At 41.1% G+C, this 20,872-nt stretch overlaps 1 protein-coding gene across 1 annotated transcript in view; it reads left to right on the forward strand.

The window, feature by feature from the left end:
• wdfy3 (WD repeat and FYVE domain containing 3) overlaps window positions 1–20,872 on the forward strand; it is a 116,525-nt gene that overhangs the window by 41,123 nt on the left and 54,530 nt on the right. Inside the window, exons 15-17 of the mRNA XM_083674199.1 lie at window positions 305–417; window positions 13,202–13,439; window positions 16,816–16,916. Of these exons, the coding sequence (XP_083530325.1) occupies window positions 305–417; window positions 13,202–13,439; window positions 16,816–16,916 (452 nt within the window). The remainder of the gene's footprint in view (window positions 1–304; window positions 418–13,201; window positions 13,440–16,815; window positions 16,917–20,872) is intronic.

Genomic DNA, 20,872 nt, shown 5'->3' on the forward strand with positions numbered 1-20,872 from the left:
CCTAAACTTTCCTCTGTTTTATCACTCACGATGACCCTCCTTCCGTCCGTGCCCTCTTGTATACAACCTGAAATGCACGAGATATAAATAAATAAACTTAACTTTTAATAAAATAACTTTGATAATTTAAAAATTATCAGTGTATTGTACTGAATGCAACAATGACCCATTATAGTCTGGTATCACACACACACACACAGTACATACACACTTTACACACAACCACGCACACACCGTACATACAACCATGCACATATACGATGGTGAGGCATTGTGAATGACCATGCATGTGTTCTTTCCTCAGGGAGTTCTTGCGTCTGGGGAACCCATTGAACTGTGGTGCCTGGGATAAGAAGCTGCTCAAACAGTATCGCGTTCACAAACCCAGCTCTCTCAGCTACGAGGCCGAGATGAGAAGTAAGTAATTTTTTACTTAGGAATGCCTAAGAATGTTTAAGAGACGTTTAAGACCGCTTGAGAACGTTTTTACCGTACAGTAAGTTTCATTGTCTCAGCTGTTTTAATGACCCTTCTATTTCAGGACATTAGATGCAAAATGAATGGTTTTCTGACAGTAAGTGCTTTAGGCTAAAAGGTGATAGAAACATACTGCTGCTGCACATCCAGACTTGTGAATTGGATGGTCACTAAGGACAGATTAATATAATACAGGGCTCCAGTCTAAACATTTATATATTTTGGAGTCAGATATAACGTAACTTGCGTTAGTAGGTCATGTGACCTCTAGCATGTAAAGTCCGCTTTATCATGTCCATAACCGTATTAAGTTTATTCTTTATCCCTATCCCGTCCAGTCTCTGTTTGTCAAGTCTTTACATCACTCCTCATCAACTCATGGCAGATCTGTCATCATACGTAGTAGGTCCTATAGGACGCAACTTTAAAGCATTCAAACTGCAGCATAAATGAGGCAATTTGTCTCTGGCTAATATCCAGTCTCAGTAGGGAGAGAGAGGTCACAGTGTAATTTAGAGACTAATGTTACAGCTCAATAGGTATCACTAAATTACACAAAATTACCTTTCTAAACATTAACTTAACAATAAGGCCAATAACAATAATTATAAAATTAAAATAAATCGCTCTAATGCAAGTTAACTACAGCGTTCACACTACAACAATAGTTGTAATAGTGAATGTATAATTTCACATGGAGCATCAGTCATATGAAATGACAACGAGAGGGCTGAATGAATATTAAACATGCTGTGTTATAAAAACAGGTTAATGAGAACTCTCAGCAGCACTTTTTGCAGCTCGTACCCAGTGCGACCAACACATTCGCACAGCAAAGTCAAATGGTCGCAACATGCCACCAAATGGTAGTATCCCTGCAATATCATAGTCATTTACAAAGTACAGAGACACTTTGGGGGAATTGCCTCAGGTGAAACCGCTAAAAAGCATTAATTGTGATGAGTTGGTAGGTCATCTATTTTGATGAAATTCAGAGATAGTTCAACAACCTCTTGAATAAGGCAGATGAGGTTTCCAATTTACAACTCAAGCACAAGAATAAAAACACAACATCTAAGCAGAACAGGAAGCCAAAAGTGCAAGCCATAGGCTCTGAGCAGCACAAAAAGATATTTGTATCCCCTTGTTCATTTCTTGTAAATTGCCAGTCTAATGAAAGAACAGGGAGCACTGAGTATGTGAAACTAATGGTATCGTCTGACTCAAGGCCCATTTCCACTAGGGCCTATAACTCTCAACTGCAACTAAAGCAGGAGTGCCCAACCTTTTTTGACCCAAGATCTACTTTTCAAGTCACCAACCTCCCGAGATCTACTAGTCCAGTGTCAACATCGCAAACCCACACACATCGTTTCCAGCCTGCAGTAACTAACCTCACAACACTTTTTCTTGTTGTCACACAACCACTAGACATCACATCACAAACCCTCCCTCTCTCAAACACACACACACAGACAAATTCCTCTCACACAGTTGCCAGTTTGCACAGTGTGCTGTAGCACAAACCCGCTCTATCTCTCACACACACACGCCAATCTGCATGATGAGCAATAGCCATAACTGACCTTAATATGAACCAAACAGAAAAATAAACCAGATACAAAACAGGTAGATCTCTGTGTTACGACTCCAGATGAAAACTCGTCTACATCTAGGGGCGGTAGAGGAGTCGCAACAAAAAGGTAGTACATCAGACTTATTGTAGGAATTAAACAACCACAAACCACAATTCAACTATGTACAGTTATTTATTTCCTCAGGGAAAACACAACACAAGACACACGCCAAGGAGAAAAGGGAACTACGAGCGGTGCCAAAGCAAAGAAATCATAAACAAAAGTGATGTCCTAAACTAGTGCAATAGTAAGCTATACTATCAGGGCTATGCTAAAGTGCTATGCTACACTAGACTAGAACATACATGGGGCGGCACCCACTCCTAACCTGGTGAATTGTAACAGAGGTGAGCCTACGTGTTGGAAATGTAAACCCATGGGTCTCTTACCTATTCACCTTACCCCTATGGCGTACAATTAACAGACAGACAAATTATGAGAAAAACAATAAGTAAACAATGACGTAATATATAACAAAAGAAAACTAGATGTAAACAAGTACGTCGGAGGTTTCGATCAACCAGGCAACAGCGAGTCGACAGCAAACACAAGACTACGGTGAAAATGGGTTGACTCCCGAGGGGAAGTCCAGCGGAGCTTTTAAATGACACGGACAGCCCTCTGATTGGTCAGGAACAGTGATGAGTGATGGGGACGAATGGCCAATTGCTGACGGACACCTGAATGTAGAGTGACAGGGTAAGGGAAAAACAGAAGGAAACACAAAACACAACAAGGATACACACACATGTAGGAGTGGGAACGTAACACTCTGAGTTTGAAAAAAGGAAATCACTTCCTACCTTAGTGGGAGACCTGGCACTGGGAGGAGGAGGCTAGCTTCTCGTAGTCAGGAGTGTAGGAGCTGGTTGCAAGGCGTAGGCAGGCTGCAAGGTGGTCATCAGTCATTGTTGATCTGTACTTGGACTTCATGATTTTCATGTGCGAGAAAGCAGACTCGCACAAATAAGTTGATCCAAAAAGAGCTGTCAGGTTCAAGGCACATCTTCTGAGATTGGGATACTTCTCCTCCACCAGAACACTACATGCTCTCCAGGTTGAGCGGATGTTGATCTGGCTTTGATCTCAATGTAATTTTGCAATGTCAAAATCTCATCCTCAAGAGTGGAGCTTTCCAAGTCGAAAAGTGATTTGACTTTGTCGGCAATGTCACCAACATCAATACTTGCACCAAATGGATAACACATATAGCTGGCTACAGGCTCGATGGATGCAAAGTCAGTAAAACGCCTCTCAAACTCTGACGAGATGCTCTGAACATGCTCCTCATAACGTGCACTGTCAAGCTGTGTCACACCTTTACCTTGACGTTGTAGTTCTGCTTGCATGTGAGGGAAGTTGCGCAGGTTACCACGCTGCAGCCTGCTTGACATCAGCTGTAGCTTGCTTTTAAACGTGTTCACTGAACTCATCATGTTGACTACATCTTTATCCTTACCCTGCAGCTCTAAATTCAATTCATTGAGCTCGCCAGTGAGATCAGTGAGGAAAGATAAATCTAAAAGCCACTGGTGGTCCTCTAGCTTTGTATGGTAATCCACATGTTTTGAAAGCTTCAGGAAGTCCTTGATTTCAGGCAACAGCTCCGTAAATCTGGCCAAAAATTTACCTCTGCTTAACCACCTAACATCCGTGTGAAGCAGCAGGTCTGTGCTCAGCATCATTCTCCTCCAAGTGAGCACGGAAAAGCCTTCTCTGCAGACTCCTGGCCCGAACTCAACACACAATCTTCATTGCAATATCCATCACTTCTTTCATATTTGAAATCTTTCCACACAACGCTTGCTGGTGAATTATACAATGATAATTCAGGATATCTGGGAAAGATTCACTTTCTTTGCACAGTGCAATGAACCCACTGGTGCGGCCCATCATAGCAGGCGCCCCATCAGTTGTGATGGAGATCAGCTTGAAGAGCGGCAGTTTTGTCTCGCTAACAAATCCCATGAAAGCATTAAACATATCCTCACCTCTGGTGTGTCCTTTTAATGGCAAAATGGTGAGTAGCTCTTCCTTGGCGCTCATGTCTTCAAAAACCATCCTGATGAAAACACAATTGTGCCACATCCACCATATCAGTCGACTCGTCAAATTGGAGGGAAAAGCACTCACGCGTCAATATCCTTCCTCAGTTGCTCCTCCACGTCCACAGCCATTCCCTCACATCGCCTTGTAGTCGTATTGCGGGAGAGTTGCACTTCTTTAATGGCCTTCACGATCTCTGTTTTATTTTTAAAGTCGGCAAAAAGGCTATCCGCTGCCTCGAGAAAGGCTTCCTTCACAATATCGCCGTCTTTGAATGGCTTCTTGTGTTTAGCAAGGACGTGACTGACGCGATAGGAAGCAATAGTTGCGGCCTTTGGTGAAGATTGACTGCCGTGCTGCTAGCTCTGCTTTCAAATCCCGCACTTTTGTGGCGCGTAAAGGCGTTTTTGCAGGGAAATCCCTCTCGTAGCTCCCGTGTACCGTTTTAAAATGCCGCTCCAGATTCCCTTTCTTTGCCAACGCCACCGTTGCATTGCAGATCAAACAAACAGGCTTTGAATGAGAATAAACAAAAAAATAATCTTCCTCCCATTCAGGGTGAAAATGGTAGGTCTTGGCTCGTTTTACCTCAGACATGTTAAAGTTTTACCTCAGACACGTAACCGCTCTGATCGCTAGCTGCTAGCTACTGTTGACAGCTGTCAACTTACTATCATGCATGTCACGCGCTACAGTAGGTTAAACGTGACCTACTTTTTTCATTTTTTTAATACTTTTTTTGTGGACGTGTTTAAGAGACTGATAGGGTGCGCAGGCACTCATGATAGGCTGTAGTGTACATTTAATACAAAATATAACACACACACACCCACAAAACAAAACATATCCAACAACGCATAACTACTGTGGGAAAACGTGTTCTTTATTTGAAGGAGAAGACAAACTACTTCTTAATTTTAGCTATTTATTTATATGTCAAAATTCTAGACTTGTACAAGGACCACCTTTGGCGAAGAAAATCACAGTCAGCAAGCTGTTAATCTGTAACCAACCTTCCAAAAATGGATGCATTCAAACAGTCAAACAAGGCATTTTACAGTAAACAGAATGATTGTGATTGGCTATTTGGTTGGGGAGGAGCCGCGGTTTAGACTTGGCTCTCCTCTCGTTGGTGCTTTAGGCTGGTCCTGGTCCTGGTCCCAGCCCCTGACACTCGATCCGTTCCAGGTAGAGATATCGCCGGTCCGTTCCCTCTGGGGAACGAGTTGACCTGCTGAAGAAAACATACACCTACTCTGATTTGTTCTTTCCTACCCTAGTATTTTTCCATTACATCATTCTTATGTTATGTGTGTGTTGCAGCATCTATCTTGATGACCTGACCCTTACCTCTTCATGTATTAATCCAAGTACCATGGAACTAATGCTTGATTCATCTCATTTAATGCTTGATTCATCTCAACAGGCCATCACATTAGTAAATTTCAGATGATTAAAAAACATATAAATTCAATTGATTTGCATATGGAATATCAAATACAATTAGTAAATTTAATCACCCTAAATAAAGAACTGAATAGCTTTATTTACTCGTCTGCTATTGAGCATTATGATGCAACTGTTTTTATAAAAATAATTTCTAACAAAACCCTCCTTTCACACCTTTTAAGGTGTGAACCAAAAATAAACTGTTTTTTATAAAAAATTCTCAACAAAACCCTCCTTTCACACCCCTTAAGGTGTGAACTAAACCTTTACCACAGGAGTCTTGGGTGTTGCGGTCTCAGGCTCTGCCTCCACCTGCCGTACCTGGTTAGACAAAACTCGAGACAAGTTAGTCAATGCATTCATGTAGTCATTGCAATTTATGTGCCAAATGTCTAAGGACGGCAGGTGGCCTCCATGTCTTGGAGGACCTGGCATTTGAGCGACCTGTCAACAACTCATGGGGCGTTAGATGTGTTTTGCTGTTTGATGAGTTCCTCATTAACATCAGTGCTAGGGGAAGTGCATCTAGCCAATGTTAATCTTGTGTCGTGGCATACTGGTTGGGAATGAGTTCATTCCTTAGCCATTTTACTTCAGTGCTGGCTGTCTCTTTTTTACAGGGAGTGGCTTCCACCCACTTAGTGAGCCTATCCACCATTACCAGTAGGTATCTGTAGCCTTTCACTCTGTTGTCTGCACCCATATCTGATGTCCTTGAATGGTGCGTCTGGTACTGGGAACTTTCCCATGGGACACTTGTAGACCATCTTTGGGTCGTGGTCATTGCATGTGTCACATTCTGTCATATAGTTTTCCACCATGCTGGTCATGTGTGGATGAATTTTGATTTTAATCAAATTAGTGTCAATCAGCGGCCTGTATAGATGGGGTCAAGCAGTAGTTCCAAAACTTGAACACTATATGGAGCTAATCAGTAATTGCTGAACATAAACATTAAATGGAGCTTAATCATTAATTACTGAACATGAACACTAGTTGGAGCTAATCAATAATTGCTAAACATGAACATTAAATGGAGCTAATCAATAAAGCTGAACTTGAACACTAGATGAAGCCAAAACACTAGTTGCTCTGCTTTAAGGAAGTAACGAGACAAAGAAAACTTTTCAGGGTGGGGCCGGCCTCCCACTTACTGAACAACCACAACAACAGTAGAGCGAACGCTCGCACAATTTTTATAACAGTTTACACCAACATGTTTTCATCAGTATGTCACTTTCTTTTACTTTCAAACACAATTACTCTCCAAACGCTCTCACCTCCCTCAGCTTCAATGCTTTACTTACTCACACAACCTGGTCCCATACGCTCTCCACTCACAACAAGATTAACTCTAACACACAAGTCCTGATAAAACAATATAATTTATCAGGACTTTAACCTGAATGGGACTTTAACCCAAAACAAAAAATTTACAGGGACTTTAACCCTGAGGGCCTCTAACCCAGAACAATAGAATTTACAGGGACTTTAACCCTGAGGGCCTCCAACCCAGAACAATAGAATTTACAGGGACTCTAACCCTGAGGGCCTCCAACCCAGAACAATAGAATTTACAGGGACTCTAACCCTGAGGGCCTCCAACCCAGAACAATAGAATTTACAGGGACTCTAACCCTGAGGGCCTCCAACCCAGAACAATAGAATTTACAGGGACTCTAACCCTGAGGGCCTCCAACCCAGAACAATAGAATTTACAGGGACTCTAACCCTGAGGGCCTCCAACCCAGAACAATAGAATTTACAGGGACTTTAACCCTGAGGGCCTCCAACCCATTTATCAGGACTTTAACCTGAAAGGACTTGAACCTAAAACAAAAGATTTACAGGGACTTTAACCCTGAGGGCCTCTAACCCATTTATCAGGACTTTAACCTGAAAGGACTTGAACCTAAAACAAAAAATTTACAGGGACTTTAACCCTGAGGGCCTCTAACCCATTTATCAGGACTTTAACCTGAAAGGACTTGAACCTAAAACAAAAAATTTACAGGGACTTTAACCCTGAGGGCCTCTAACCCATTTATCAGGACTTTAACCTGAAAGGACTTGAACCTAAAACAAAAAATTTACAGGGACTTTAACCCTGAGGGCCTCTAACCCATTTATCAGGACTTTAACCTGAAAGGACTTGAACCTAAAACAAAAAATTTACAGGGACTTTAACCCTGAGGGCCTCTAACCCATTTATCAGGACTTTAACCTGAAAGGACTTGAACCTAAAACAAAAAATTTACAGGGACTTTAACCCTGAGGGCCTCTAACCCATTTATCAGGACTTTAACCTGAAAGGACTTGAACCTAAAACAAAAAATTTACAGGGACTTTAACCCTGAGGGCCTCTAACCCATTTATCAGGACTTTAACCTGAAAGGACTTGAACCTAAAACAAAAAATGTACAGGGACTTTAACCCTGAACAATAGAATTCTGACATATATTACTTTGATTGTTAAATTTTCATTAACGGTTTCATTACGTATACATAGATTTGTAAATTTGGTAGTTGGTTTACTCTTACCTCCTCCACACTCACAGTCTACAGTATTCAAAGTTAACTATGCAGAATTCGGTTTATAACAACAGGTTTCTGCTTACCTTTTTGTTTTTGGCGCCTCTGTGAGTGTTGAGGGGTTACAAGAAAACAACTCCGTCTGGCTTCCGTCTCCCGGACTTCGCCGTCGGTTCAATTCGGTCCAATTTCTTCTCTTCAAATCACGTCGGGACGTCACCAAATTTGTGGGAAAACGTGTTCTTTATTTGAAGGAGAAGACAAACTACTTCTTAATTTTAGCTATTTATTTATATGTCAAAATTCTAGACTTGTACAAGGACCACCTTTGGCGAAGAAAATCACAGTCAGCAAGCTGTTAATCTGTAACCAACCTTCCAAAAATGGATGCATTCAAACAGTCAAACAAGGCATTTTACAGTAAACAGAATGATTGTGATTGGCTATTTGGTTGGGGAGGAGCCGCGGTTTAGACTTGGCTCTCCTCTCGTTGGTGCTTTAGGCTGGTCCTGGTCCTGGTCCCAGCCCCTGACACTCGATCCGTTCCAGGTAGAGATATCGCCGGTCCGTTCCCTCTGGGGAACGAGTTGACCTGCTGAAGAAAACATACACCTACTCTGATTTGTTCTTTCCTACCCTAGTATTTTTCCATTACATCATTCTTATGTTATGTGTGTGTTGCAGCATCTATCTTGATGACCTGACCCTTACCTCTTCATGTATTAATCCAAGTACCATGGAACTAATGCTTGATTCATCTCATTTAATGCTTGATTCATCTCAACAGGCCATCACATTAGTAAATTTCAGATGATTAAAAAACATATAAATTCAATTGATTTGCATATGGAATATCAAATACAATTAGTAAATTTAATCACCCTAAATAAAGAACTGAATAGCTTTATTTACTCGTCTGCTATTGAGCATTATGATGCAACTGTTTTTATAAAAATAATTTCTAACACTACAACAAAACAAAACATACAGTTACACATAAAAAAAACTTTTTTTTTTTTCTTTTTTTCCTACACCCCTCGCTATCGACTTGGGATCAGTCCGCGGTCTACCAGTAGACCGCGATCGACTGGTTGGGCACTCCTGAACTAAAGCAATCAACTACAAATCTTTGGCGAGCATTCATTTGAACATTCAATTACGCGTTGTCGTTTACACCTCACAAACAGATGATAATTCTGAGAATTCTATTTAGTTAATTGCATGCTTTCCAAAGGTAATCTCTGACTATTCAGTTGCTTTTTTCACGTGTCTGTTTGTTTGTAGTCTTACTCCGAATCATAAGGGCATATATATACATAAAAAGCCAATTCAAATAGCAATTTCTTGGAAAATCTAAAATCAAAACTCTTGAAATGTCCCAATAGCCTAATCTATTGAATAAAATGTTGAAGCTGATGAATTGGACTGAAAATATACACTCAGACTATATACAGTGGGGGAAATAATTATTTGATCCCCTGCTGATTTTGTTAGTTTGCCCGATCACAAAGAAATGAGCGGCCTATAATTTTTATGGTACTTTTAGTTGAACAAATAGAGACAGAATATCAACAAAGAAGTCCAGAAAAAACACATGATATAAAATTATAAATTAATTTGCATTTGATCGAAGGAAATAAGTATTTGATCCCCAAGCAAAACATGACTTAGTACTTGGTGGAGAAACCCTTGCTGGCAAGCACAGAAGTCAGACGTTTCTTATAGTTGGTCACCAGGTTTGTACACATCTCAGGAGGGATTTTGGTCCACTCCTCTTTACAGATCCTCTCCAAATCCTGAAGGTTTTCAAGGCTTTTGCTTGGCAACTCGAAGCTTCAGCACCCTCCACAAATTTTCTATAGGATTAAGGTCTGGAGACTAGCTAGGCCACTCCATGACCTTAGTGTGCTTCTTCTTGAGCCACTCCTTTGTTGCCTTGGCCGTATGTTTTGGGTCATTGTCATGCTGGAAGACCCATCCACGACCCATCCTCAGTGCTCTGGCTGAGGGAAGGAGGTTCTCGTCCAAGATCTTACGGTACATGGCCCCGTCCATTGGCCCCTCAATGCAGTGAAGTCGTCCTGCACCCTTAGCAGAGAAACAACCCCAAAGCATAATGTTTCCACCTCCGTGTTTGACGGTGGGGATGGTGTTCTTGGGATTGTAGCATTCAGCATTTCTCTCCCTCCAAACACGAAGAGTCAAATTTATGCCAAAGAGTTCAATTTTGGTCTCATCTGACCACATCACCTTCTCCCAAGCCTTCTCTGAATCATTTAGGTGTTCATTGGCAAACTTCAGATGGGCCTGTACATGTGCCTTCTTGAGCAGGGGGACCTTGCGGGCACTGCAGGATTTCAATCCATTACGGTGTAGTGTGTTACCAATGGTTTTCTTGGTGACTGTGGTCCCAGCTGCCTTGAGATCATTACCAAGCTCCTCCCGTGTAGTTCTGGGCTGATCCCTCACCCTTCTCATGATCATCCTTACCCCACGAGGCAAGATCTTGCATGGAGCTCCAGGCCGAGGGCGATTGATGGTTATTTTGTATTTCTTCCATTTTCTAATAATTGCACCAACAGTTATCTCCTTCTCACCAAGCTTCTTGCTGATGGTCTTGTAGCCCATTCCAGCCTTGTGCAGGTCTACAACTCTTACCCTGATGTCCTTTGAATGTTCTTTGGTCTTGCCCATGGTGGTGGAGAGGTTGGAATGGAAGAGATTGATTCTATTGACAGGTGTCTTTTATACCCATAACAAGCAGAGATTAGGAGTACTTTTCCTAATGTGACAGGACTAATCTGTGTGCCTCATGGGCATATAACCGGTCTGTATGAGCCAGAATTCTTGCTGGTTTGTAGGGGATCAAATACTTATTTCCTTCGAACAAATGCAAATGAATTTATAACTTTATATAATGTGTTTTTTCTGGACTTCTTTGTTGATATTCTGTCTCTATTTGTTCAACTAAAAGTACCATAAAAATTATAGACCGCTCATTTCTTTGTAATCGGGCAAACTAACAAAATCAGCAGGGGATCAAATAATTATTTCCCCCACTGTATATATATATATATATATATATATATATATATATATATATATATATATATATATATATATATATATATATAATCACCCACTAATCAACTTTTGACAGTTGGCAAGGTCAAACTGTGTATGTGACTCATCAGAGAGGCAGAAAGCATTACAAGTTATTGTGCATTATTTCTAGGAGGCTTGATTGCCTGTCTTATAAATCATTCTTCTCTTTAGTCTCCCTATTTATAAAACAAACTCAAAGCTTACCTGCTTTCCAAATTGAAACAGCCTCTATGCGCGCATGCAACCTTTGGTGGAATGCAATGTTTTATCGTTGAAGACGCATAAAAAAATCTCAACGATATATTGTCATAGTACATCCTGTTTTTCTAGTTATGGTTGTAGTGTGAACACTGTAGTTAACTTGCATTAGACAAATTGCCTCATTTACGCTGCAGTTTGAATGCTTTAAAGTTGCGTCCTATAGGACCTACTACGTATGATGACAGATCTGCCATGACTTGATGAGGAGTGATGTAAAGACTTGACAAACAGAGACTGGACGGGATAGGGATAAAGAATTGTACATATATCCCCTAATAAACTTCATACGGTTATGGACATGATAAATCGGACTCTACATGCTAGAGGTCACATGACCTACTAACGCAAGTTAACATTACATTATATCTGATTCCAAAAGACATAAAATGATTAATCGTGATTGATAATGATTCACTCATCCCTGATCCTAGATTTAGAGTAAGAATCGCAATTTGCTATGACCATGCATAAGTTCCAAGAAATAGTGAGGAGTTTATGCATTGTACAATACCTGATGTTGATGATTCTATGTGTTGTCAACTATGCACATAAACATTAAACCTGGTCATGAGAATGTCATGCTGTTTTAACAGAACTGTTTGCATATTACATTGAGGCAAATAGGAAGAATGAGAATTGCGTATTACACCAAAACAACCAATTTAATCGTTCAAAGAAACATACAAAATAAACAAACTGTTGTAAATGAATTAAAGTTTAAACATAAGTCTAAAGCTATGTGTGTCAAGGACACACATGACATGGTTCTTACCAGGATTTTTGAATAGCATAACGCTGGGTTGCATTATCAAAACCTGACTCGCATTTCTTCATGTCAAAATGCGCAAGAAATACTGCTAAAACGCTGAATTCACAGAGGAACATCATAACGCTTTCGTTATCATTACTTTACATGTTTACATAGTAGGGTGGCAAAGTTCACAGCGTGCAGGAGATGCCCGCAGGCCTAAACCAAAGCTAAAATAATGGTTTTTACTTAAATACATTACCCAACAATCAAGCAGTCCAGCAATACAATACAATGGCATTTACCAACAGGCGAGGCACGATGTCCACCAGGCATGCCCATTCAACTGTCAATAAGTGTTCTGGGCTGAGAGAGGGAGACATTGATAACCACTCCCAAATGGAAGATCAAAGATCAAACAGCACTGTCATTGTGTCAGACATGTAAACACAGGTAAATAGTAAAAAAGTGGTAAAAAGTTCTGTTCCCACACACAAGCACATGACTAAATGAAATGTCTCCACCAAATTCGTTTACAATTGGTTAAAGCCTTATGGTGGACACCTTACTTCAACCTATCTAACGCTGTGATAATTGTGGTAGATACTTGCTGGGATGGAACATATTGGTGGTGGTACTATTCAAGATACTCAAAGAATAAAGCTTTTGTTAGTGCTTCATCTTATAGTCCTTTTCAACTGGTATTTCCCAGCTATTTTTTTTAAGAAACCATGTGGTAAGAATAGGTACATTCTGGTATTAAGGCTAATTCAAAGCATTTAACTCCAATTGGCACCAAATGGTACATAATGGTGTCTGTTTTCTTGAATCCCCCTGAAGAAAAAAGAAAATACCAGGTCTGTAATACTGGACTGTAATATAAAGCATAATCAAATCTCTCACACCAAACCATGTTATTCCTCTCCTCTCCTGTCTGCCCAAACAGACAGCATGACCATGTCCATGGAGGGCTTCGGGCCGGACAGCGTGTTCACCATGGCAGGAGAGGACAACGGCCAGTACCGCATCAGCCGCAGCCTGGTGCGCTCTGCGGAGGGCAGCACTGTGCCCCTCACCCGGGTCAAGTGCTTGGTCTCCATGACTACGCCCCACGACATCCGCCTGCACGGCTCGGCCGTCACGCCCGCCTTCGTGGAGTTTGATACCTCGCTGGAAGGCTTTGGGTGAGTCGCAGTGATTACATTTAGTTTTTTGAATAGCCTAATCAAAGATCCATACACCCTAATTTTTGCTGGCTTTCTTGGAGTGAGAGACAAGCTCAAATCATCATTTTTACTGTAGTCTTTGTCATGTTTTTTCTTGGGGTAGGTTATTATGGGGGAGTACTGAAAAAATGCCACTAACCGCAGATTCTCCAAACACCTTTTAGTACTGTAGCTGGGTATAAATGCTGGTCTCTCCAATACATGTAGGCCTCCTATAATCACAGTTTTACGGTACCGGTCAGACAGTGCTGCCAACAGATTGGCTATCTAGAAACACCAGATGCATAACACAAAACCTTTTTAACTATGCAAATCCCATTTTGGACAGATGAGACACAATCTACTGGAATATAAAATACGTTTAGCATAGTTTTTTTAAGCTAGTGAAATGTAGCTTGTCCCTTTTTTTTTTTTTTTTTTACCTTCTAGCATACAGCATACTTTGGAACATCTGCCAATGTTTCTCAGCATCGAGGGTTTTTCACAGCCTACTGTTGAGACGTCTATACACATGCGCTTTTTTCCTGCATGTTATGTCCTCCTAAAGGGTTTCTGGGTACCACTGACAGGCCCATTGAGAGTGTGTTGTGCCTTGTAGGATTCCAGGCAGTCGTCTTGGGTTACGCTGGGGGACCCCCTTCCACACTTTCCTTTTTCCACAGACATTTACACACACACACACACACACAGAACAGTCTTGGTCTGATCCACAAAAAGATTTTGCACACACAAAACCGTTTGATGCTAACAGTTTGAGTATTTTTATTATGCATGAAGAAATAAAGGAATGAATAATTGAGTAAAGATTAACAGTCAAGACAACAATGAAAAAAAATTGCATTGGTCACTTTGACAGGGAAAATGAATAATCTGAAAAAGACAGGAGAACTGCTGTTAGTGTGATAGGAAATTCTCTCTTCCAAAAAAAGATTGTCTGTGATGTGTGTTGGAATAGTTCATTCTAATTGGATGCTTAGGATATCAATAATCATTGAAGACAAATTGTTGGGATTGTTGACACTGACAATCCATATGGTGGTGAAATAAATAACAAGTATCTTTTGACGCAAATGTTTGCATTCGGCAACTGTTTTCCATTTGAAATCTACAAAAATATGTCATTATTATGTGTGCAGTTGTACATTTTGTGCTTGCCACAACTTTGATGAATGTTGAAAAGTACTCTGCTCTGCTGAGTACTGGCTGTCCATTAGTTCAACTTGACAGCCCTGGAACAAGTGGAAAAAGAGGTCAGCTAAATATCAATGTTTCTTTCAAGTCTAGTTTCACGTTTCTTCTGCCATCCTTTCATCATTCTGCTTATTTAGGTTTTCCTCTTTCTAAGTATAGCAAAACAGAGAACCATATTTGCTGGTTACTATGTAAGAAAAGGATGAGAATTATGAAATGTGAACTGTTCCTTTAACACTCTCACTATTAGCACCGTCTGTCCATTCTTCATCACTCTCATTTTCTTTGATCCCAATATCAAGCCAAATCACAGGTAATTTGGCTGTTTGTCAGTGAAAGAGCAGCGCAGAGCAGAATGACTGATTGTAGCAGCAGGTGTGTTTTAAGTTGGTAGATACTTGCTGGGATTGCCTGGACTTGCTGGGATTGCCTGGACATTGTCTTATTGTTATCCACCCCGGTGAGCTGCTCTGCGCCTCTGCATTGTAACATCATAGCGCGTCATCTGACAAATAACCATTGTAAACCATAGCATATTACCTCATTGACAGGGTGCGCATTGGGGAGTTTCAAATGACACTCATAGGCCCTGAAGCTTGTGGTGATTGGTTGCATACATGTTCTATAGCCTATCCACATTTATTGATATTGTTATATCATTTGTCAAAAATGTGTTTTTATATGTTTTTGTATTGTATGGATCCTCTCTCTTGTGGCACTGTCAACTCTAGTCCTGGGGAACCACAGGCTTTAACTTTTCCCAGCCAACGACCATAGCATCTGATTCAACTAATCAAAAGATAATTGGACGGGTGCGTGTGTGTGTTGCATTTCTGATCCCCTCACCGTTTCCCCCAAAGCTGTTTTAGAATAGAACATGGCGTCTCAGATGACAGCACAGCACTGTCCCACTTTTGTTCGCCACAAAATACAGAAAGATGCACATGAGATTGCATGGGCGCGCACACACGCTCTCCCCACATCTGTCACATGAAATATTAATGCCCGAGCCCCAATTAGGACACACACACACACACACACACACACACACACACAGCCACAGGAGAGGAGTGGGTTTGGAAAACAGGGAAGCTATCTGTTGGGGTGGGTTCTTACAGAGGGAAGATGGAGAGGCTTATGTGGCATTCACATATTTGTTGTCCTCAACCAAACCAGCCCCATGTTTGCAGTTGTATTATGGGAGTAGTGCATGTCAGCGTTTGTGTGTGTGCGTATATCGTATTGTAATTTTAGGGTTTTTTATTATTATTATTCTGCCGTTTGCCATATTTCGCAAGAACCGGCTTCTGAAAAATGTTCTAATTGGGCAATATCAAAGTCAAAATGAATACTGCAATACTGCAAATCAAAATGAACACTGTATTTCATGTAGCCAAATTCAAACACAAGGTCACTTTGTTCAATTCACATGAAAGTTGCTATGCTTGTTTTTGTTTTATGTTGAAATGGGCTAAAACATTTGACACCCATCTTCATATTTTTTGGTCCTACAGACAACTTTTCTCCCAGTGGAGAGAAGAAAATTCAGCTTTATTTGATGGTATTTGTGTATATATTGGTTTGTTTCACCACTTTAATTTACAACACCTTTTATACGTAGTCCCCCTATTTCAGGGCACCAAAAGTAATGGGGATTCATAAAATGACCAAATTAGGCACTCATGTTTAGTACTTAGTCGACAATCCTTTGCATGCAATAACTGCCTGTAGTCTGCGAACCATTCACCCCACCAGACACTGGGTATCTTCTCTGGTGATGCTCTTTTTGACTTAAATGTTATCTTCACGAAGTTAAATGAATATTCAATTGGAATTAAATCTAAAGATTGACTGGGCCAGTCAAGAACACTTTTTGACCTTGAAAAAGTCCCTAGTTGCTATGGTAGAATGTTTTGGGTCATTGTCTTACTATATGAAGAAGCGCCACCCAAAAAATTTGGAAGCATTTGCTTGTACTTGAGCAGACAATATGTTTCTGTACACTTCAGAATACATTCTCCTGCTGCTGCCGTCAGCAGTTATATCAATTGTTAAGTGTATAGAGCCAAAAGAAGAAAAAATGATTTACTGTCCCATTACTTACGCAGGACACTGTATGTTCTTCTTCTTCTTCCCCTCATAGCTGTCTGTTCCTGCCCAGCCTGGCGCCTCACAACACTCCCTCCAACAACGCCAACACGTCAGGAGTCAGCGACGGGGCCGTGGTCAGTGGGATGGGAGCAGGTCAGTGTCCTGTCCAGCCACCATGACTGTGTTTAGCACAGTACAGTTGGACTGTCGTGAGTCGCTATTTGTTCAGAGCAGATGTTTTTAGTGCTGATAAAAGTAGAGGTACAATGCTACGAAATGCTTAGTGGTTTTTGAGGGGTCTACAGTCCATCCACAGTTCAGTCCCAGTGTCAGTAGCCCCCTTCTCAGTTCACAGTCTAAATCCTGACCAAATCCATATCCCTAGCCTTTATTCAATGTCCACAGTTTTAGTCCACACTCTACAAGGCAACCCTGATCTTGGGTCATCTCTGTGTTTCCCCCACTAATGGGTAATGTCAGAATTTGGAGAAAGTGAGTTGATCCAAGATCTGTGCCTGCAGCACCCTGGAGCTTCTGCCCAGCTCTAGCCACAGTTTACACTCTCTGACTCCGAGCCCTAACTCTTAGCCCTCTCTCCTTCTCCTCCCTATGTAGTATTAATGAAGCACTGCAGGGCTGCTGCCTCTCTCTCTCTCTCTGTCTCTCTGTCTCTCAGTCTCCCTCTCACATGCTGCTGTCGTCGTCGTCATCATTGTCGTCGTCCCCTTCCCCTCCCCTCCCAGAGACTCCAAGTTCTCTCTGATATACAATGGGGGAAATAATTATTTGATCCCCTGCTGATTTTGTTAGTTTGCCCGATTACAAAGAAATGAGCGGTCTATAATTTTTATGGTACTTTTATTTTAACAAATAGAGACAGAATATCAACAAAGAAGTCCAGAAAAAACACATTATATAAAGTTATAAATTCATTTGCATTTGATCGAAGGAAATAAGTATTTGATCCCCAAGCAAAACATGACTTAGTCCTTGGTGGAGAAACCCTTGCTGGCAAGCACAGAAGTCAGGTTTGCACACATCTCAGGAGGGATTTTGGTCCACTCCTCTTTACAGATCCTCTCCAAATCCTGAAGGTTTCAAGGCTTTTGCTTGGCAACTCGAAGCTTCAGCTCCCTCCACAAATTTTCTATAGGATTAAGGTCTGGAGACTAGCTAGGCCACTCCATGACCTTAGTGTGCTTCTTCTTGAGCCACTCCTTTGTTGCCTTGGCTGTATGTTTTGGGTCATTGTCATCCACGACCCATCCTCAGTGCTCTGGCTGAGGGAAGGAGGTTCTCGTCCAAGATCTTATGGTACATGGCCCCATCCATTGGCCCCTCAATGCGGTGAAGTCGTCCTGTACCCTTAGCAGAGAAACAACCCCAAAGCATAATGTTTCCACCTCCGTGTTTGACGGTGGGGATGGTGTTCTTGGGATTGTAGCATTCAGCATTTCTCTCCCTCCAAACACGAAGAGTCAAATTTATGCCAAAGAGTTCAATTTTGGTCTCATCTGACCACATCACCTTCTCCCAAGCCTTCTCTGAATTATTTAGGTGTTCATTGGCAAACTTCAGATGGGCCTGTACATGTGCCTTCTTGAGCAGGGGGACCTTGCGGGCACTGCAGGATTTCAATCCGTTACGGTGTAGTGTGTTACCAATGGTTTTCTTGGTGACTGTGGTCCCAGCTGCCTTGAGATCATTACCAAGCTTCTCCCGTGTAGTTCTGGGCTGATCCCTCACCCTTCTCATGATCATCCTTACCCCACGAGGCAAGATCTTGCATGGAGCTCCAGGCCGAGGGTGATTGATGGTTATTTTGTATTTCTTCCATTTTCTAATAATTGCACCAACAGTTGTCTCCTTCTCACCAAGCTTCTTGCTGATGGTCTTGTAGCCCATTCCAGCCTTGTGCAGGTCTTCAACTCTTACCCTGATGTCCTTTGAATGTTCTTTGGTCTTGCCCATGGTGGTGGAGAGGTTGGAATGGAAGAGATTGATTCTATTGACAGGTGTCTTTTATACCCATAACAAGCAGAGATTAGGAGTACTTTTCCTAAAGTGACAGGACTAATCTGTGTGCCTCATGGCCATATAACCGGTTTGTATGAGCCAGAATTCTTGCTGGTTTGTAGGGGATCAAATACTTATTTCCTTCGATCAAATGCAAATTAATTTATAACTTTATATAATGTGTTTTTTCTGGACTTCTTTGTTGATATTCTGTCTATTTGTTCAACTAAAAGCTTCGAGTTGCCAAGCAAAAGCCTTGAAACCTTCAGGATTTGGAGAGGATCTGTAAAGAGGAGTGGACCAAAATCCCTCCTGAGATGTGTGCAAACCTGACTTCTGTGCTTGCCAGCAAGGGTTTCTCCACCAAGGACTAAGTCATGTTTTGCTTGGGGATCAAATACTTATTTCCTTCGATCAAATGCAAATTAATTTATAACTTTATATAATGTGTTTTTTCTGGACTACTTTGTTGATATTCTGTCTCTATTTGTTCAACTAAAACTCCATAAATATTATAGACCGCTCATTTCTTTGTAATCGGGCAAACTAACAAAATCAGCAGGGGATCAAATAATTATTTCCCCCACTGTGTGTGTGTGTGTGTATATATATATATATATATATATATATATATATATATATATATATATATATATATATACACATACATACATACACACACACACACATACATACATATATCTATATCTACACATATATATATGTATATGTATATATGTGTGTATATATATATATATATATATATATATATATCTCACCGGCCACTTTATTAGGTACACCTGTTCAACTGCTCGGTAACGTAAATATCTAATCAGCCAATTACATGGCAGCAACTCAATGCATTTAGGCATGTAGACATGGTCAAGACGACCTGCTGAAGTTCAAACCAAGCATCAGAATGGGGAAGAAAGGTGATTTTAGTGACTTTGATCGTGGCATGGTTGTTGGTGCCAGACGGGCTGGTCTGAGTATTTCAGAAACTGCTGATCTACTGGGATTTTCACGCACAATATATATATATATACACACAGTATATCCTGCCCAGATCCGATTATTTGTATACAGTGTGTAACTGGTTCTGTGACTCTCGGACCACATAATAGTGGAGAGTAGTTCAGTGAACAGATTGTGCATGACATCATCATGGCTCATACATGGTTTCAATGGAGCACTTCCTCTTCCGACCCTAGTGGAAAATGATAACGGCCGTCAATGAACAAGAGCCGCAACGTGAATAACGCATATTCTCCCAGGAGACCAAAACTCAGATCCAGTTGTCATACGTGCTGTGTCCAATTCATGAACTCTGTTGGGCCAAAGGGTATCAAAGAATAGCTCATAACATGTAAGTATGTGACATCATCAGGTCTCATTCATGTCTGACCTGAAAACCCAGACCCATTCAGGACCTGTTGTCCTCATCTCACACAAGACATTGTGTTGATTTACAGTCAAAATGAGCAGTTAAGGGTGCATTTTTTTTTTTTTTTTGCTGATACGGACTGCCATAACCCTCCGTTGGAGTGAACAATAGGTTTTGTGTTACATTCAAAAGAATATGTTATGTTGTCTTACGTCCTCCAACTTACGTTGTTTATGTCCTCCTCATTCTGTCTTTAGGAAACAATGGGTTCTTACAATGGGTTCTGACAATGGGTTCTTACACTGGGTACAATGTTACAGTAGCATTGACATCCCTCAATGATGAATGTCTAATGGTTGGGCTCTGAGTATTAGCAAAGCTTTTTTTCAGAACAGCTCCTGGAGGCTAGGACTAGGGATATAGTAGTTTTATATGATGAATAGCATATACCCACCGATATATCAGACTAGTAGTGTTAGCATCATAGGTGTTTTGAGTTTCTCCACCATTTTTACCACTACATCCCTTGCTTGGAGTAAGTAGGAATACAGTATGGCGACTGTAACAGGGCTGATTCTCAAAGATGCTATAGATATTTACCCACCTGTTACCATACTCAAGCGTCTTTAGCATCACCGCTTTCAGTTTCTCCACCTTTTTTTTTATACCACGACCGCAACACCATAACAGTGCTGTTTACTACAACAGT

Source organism: Argentina silus (assembly GCF_951799395.1).
Source record: "Argentina silus genome assembly, chromosome: 7".
NCBI lineage: Eukaryota > Metazoa > Chordata > Actinopteri > Argentiniformes > Argentinidae > Argentina > Argentina silus.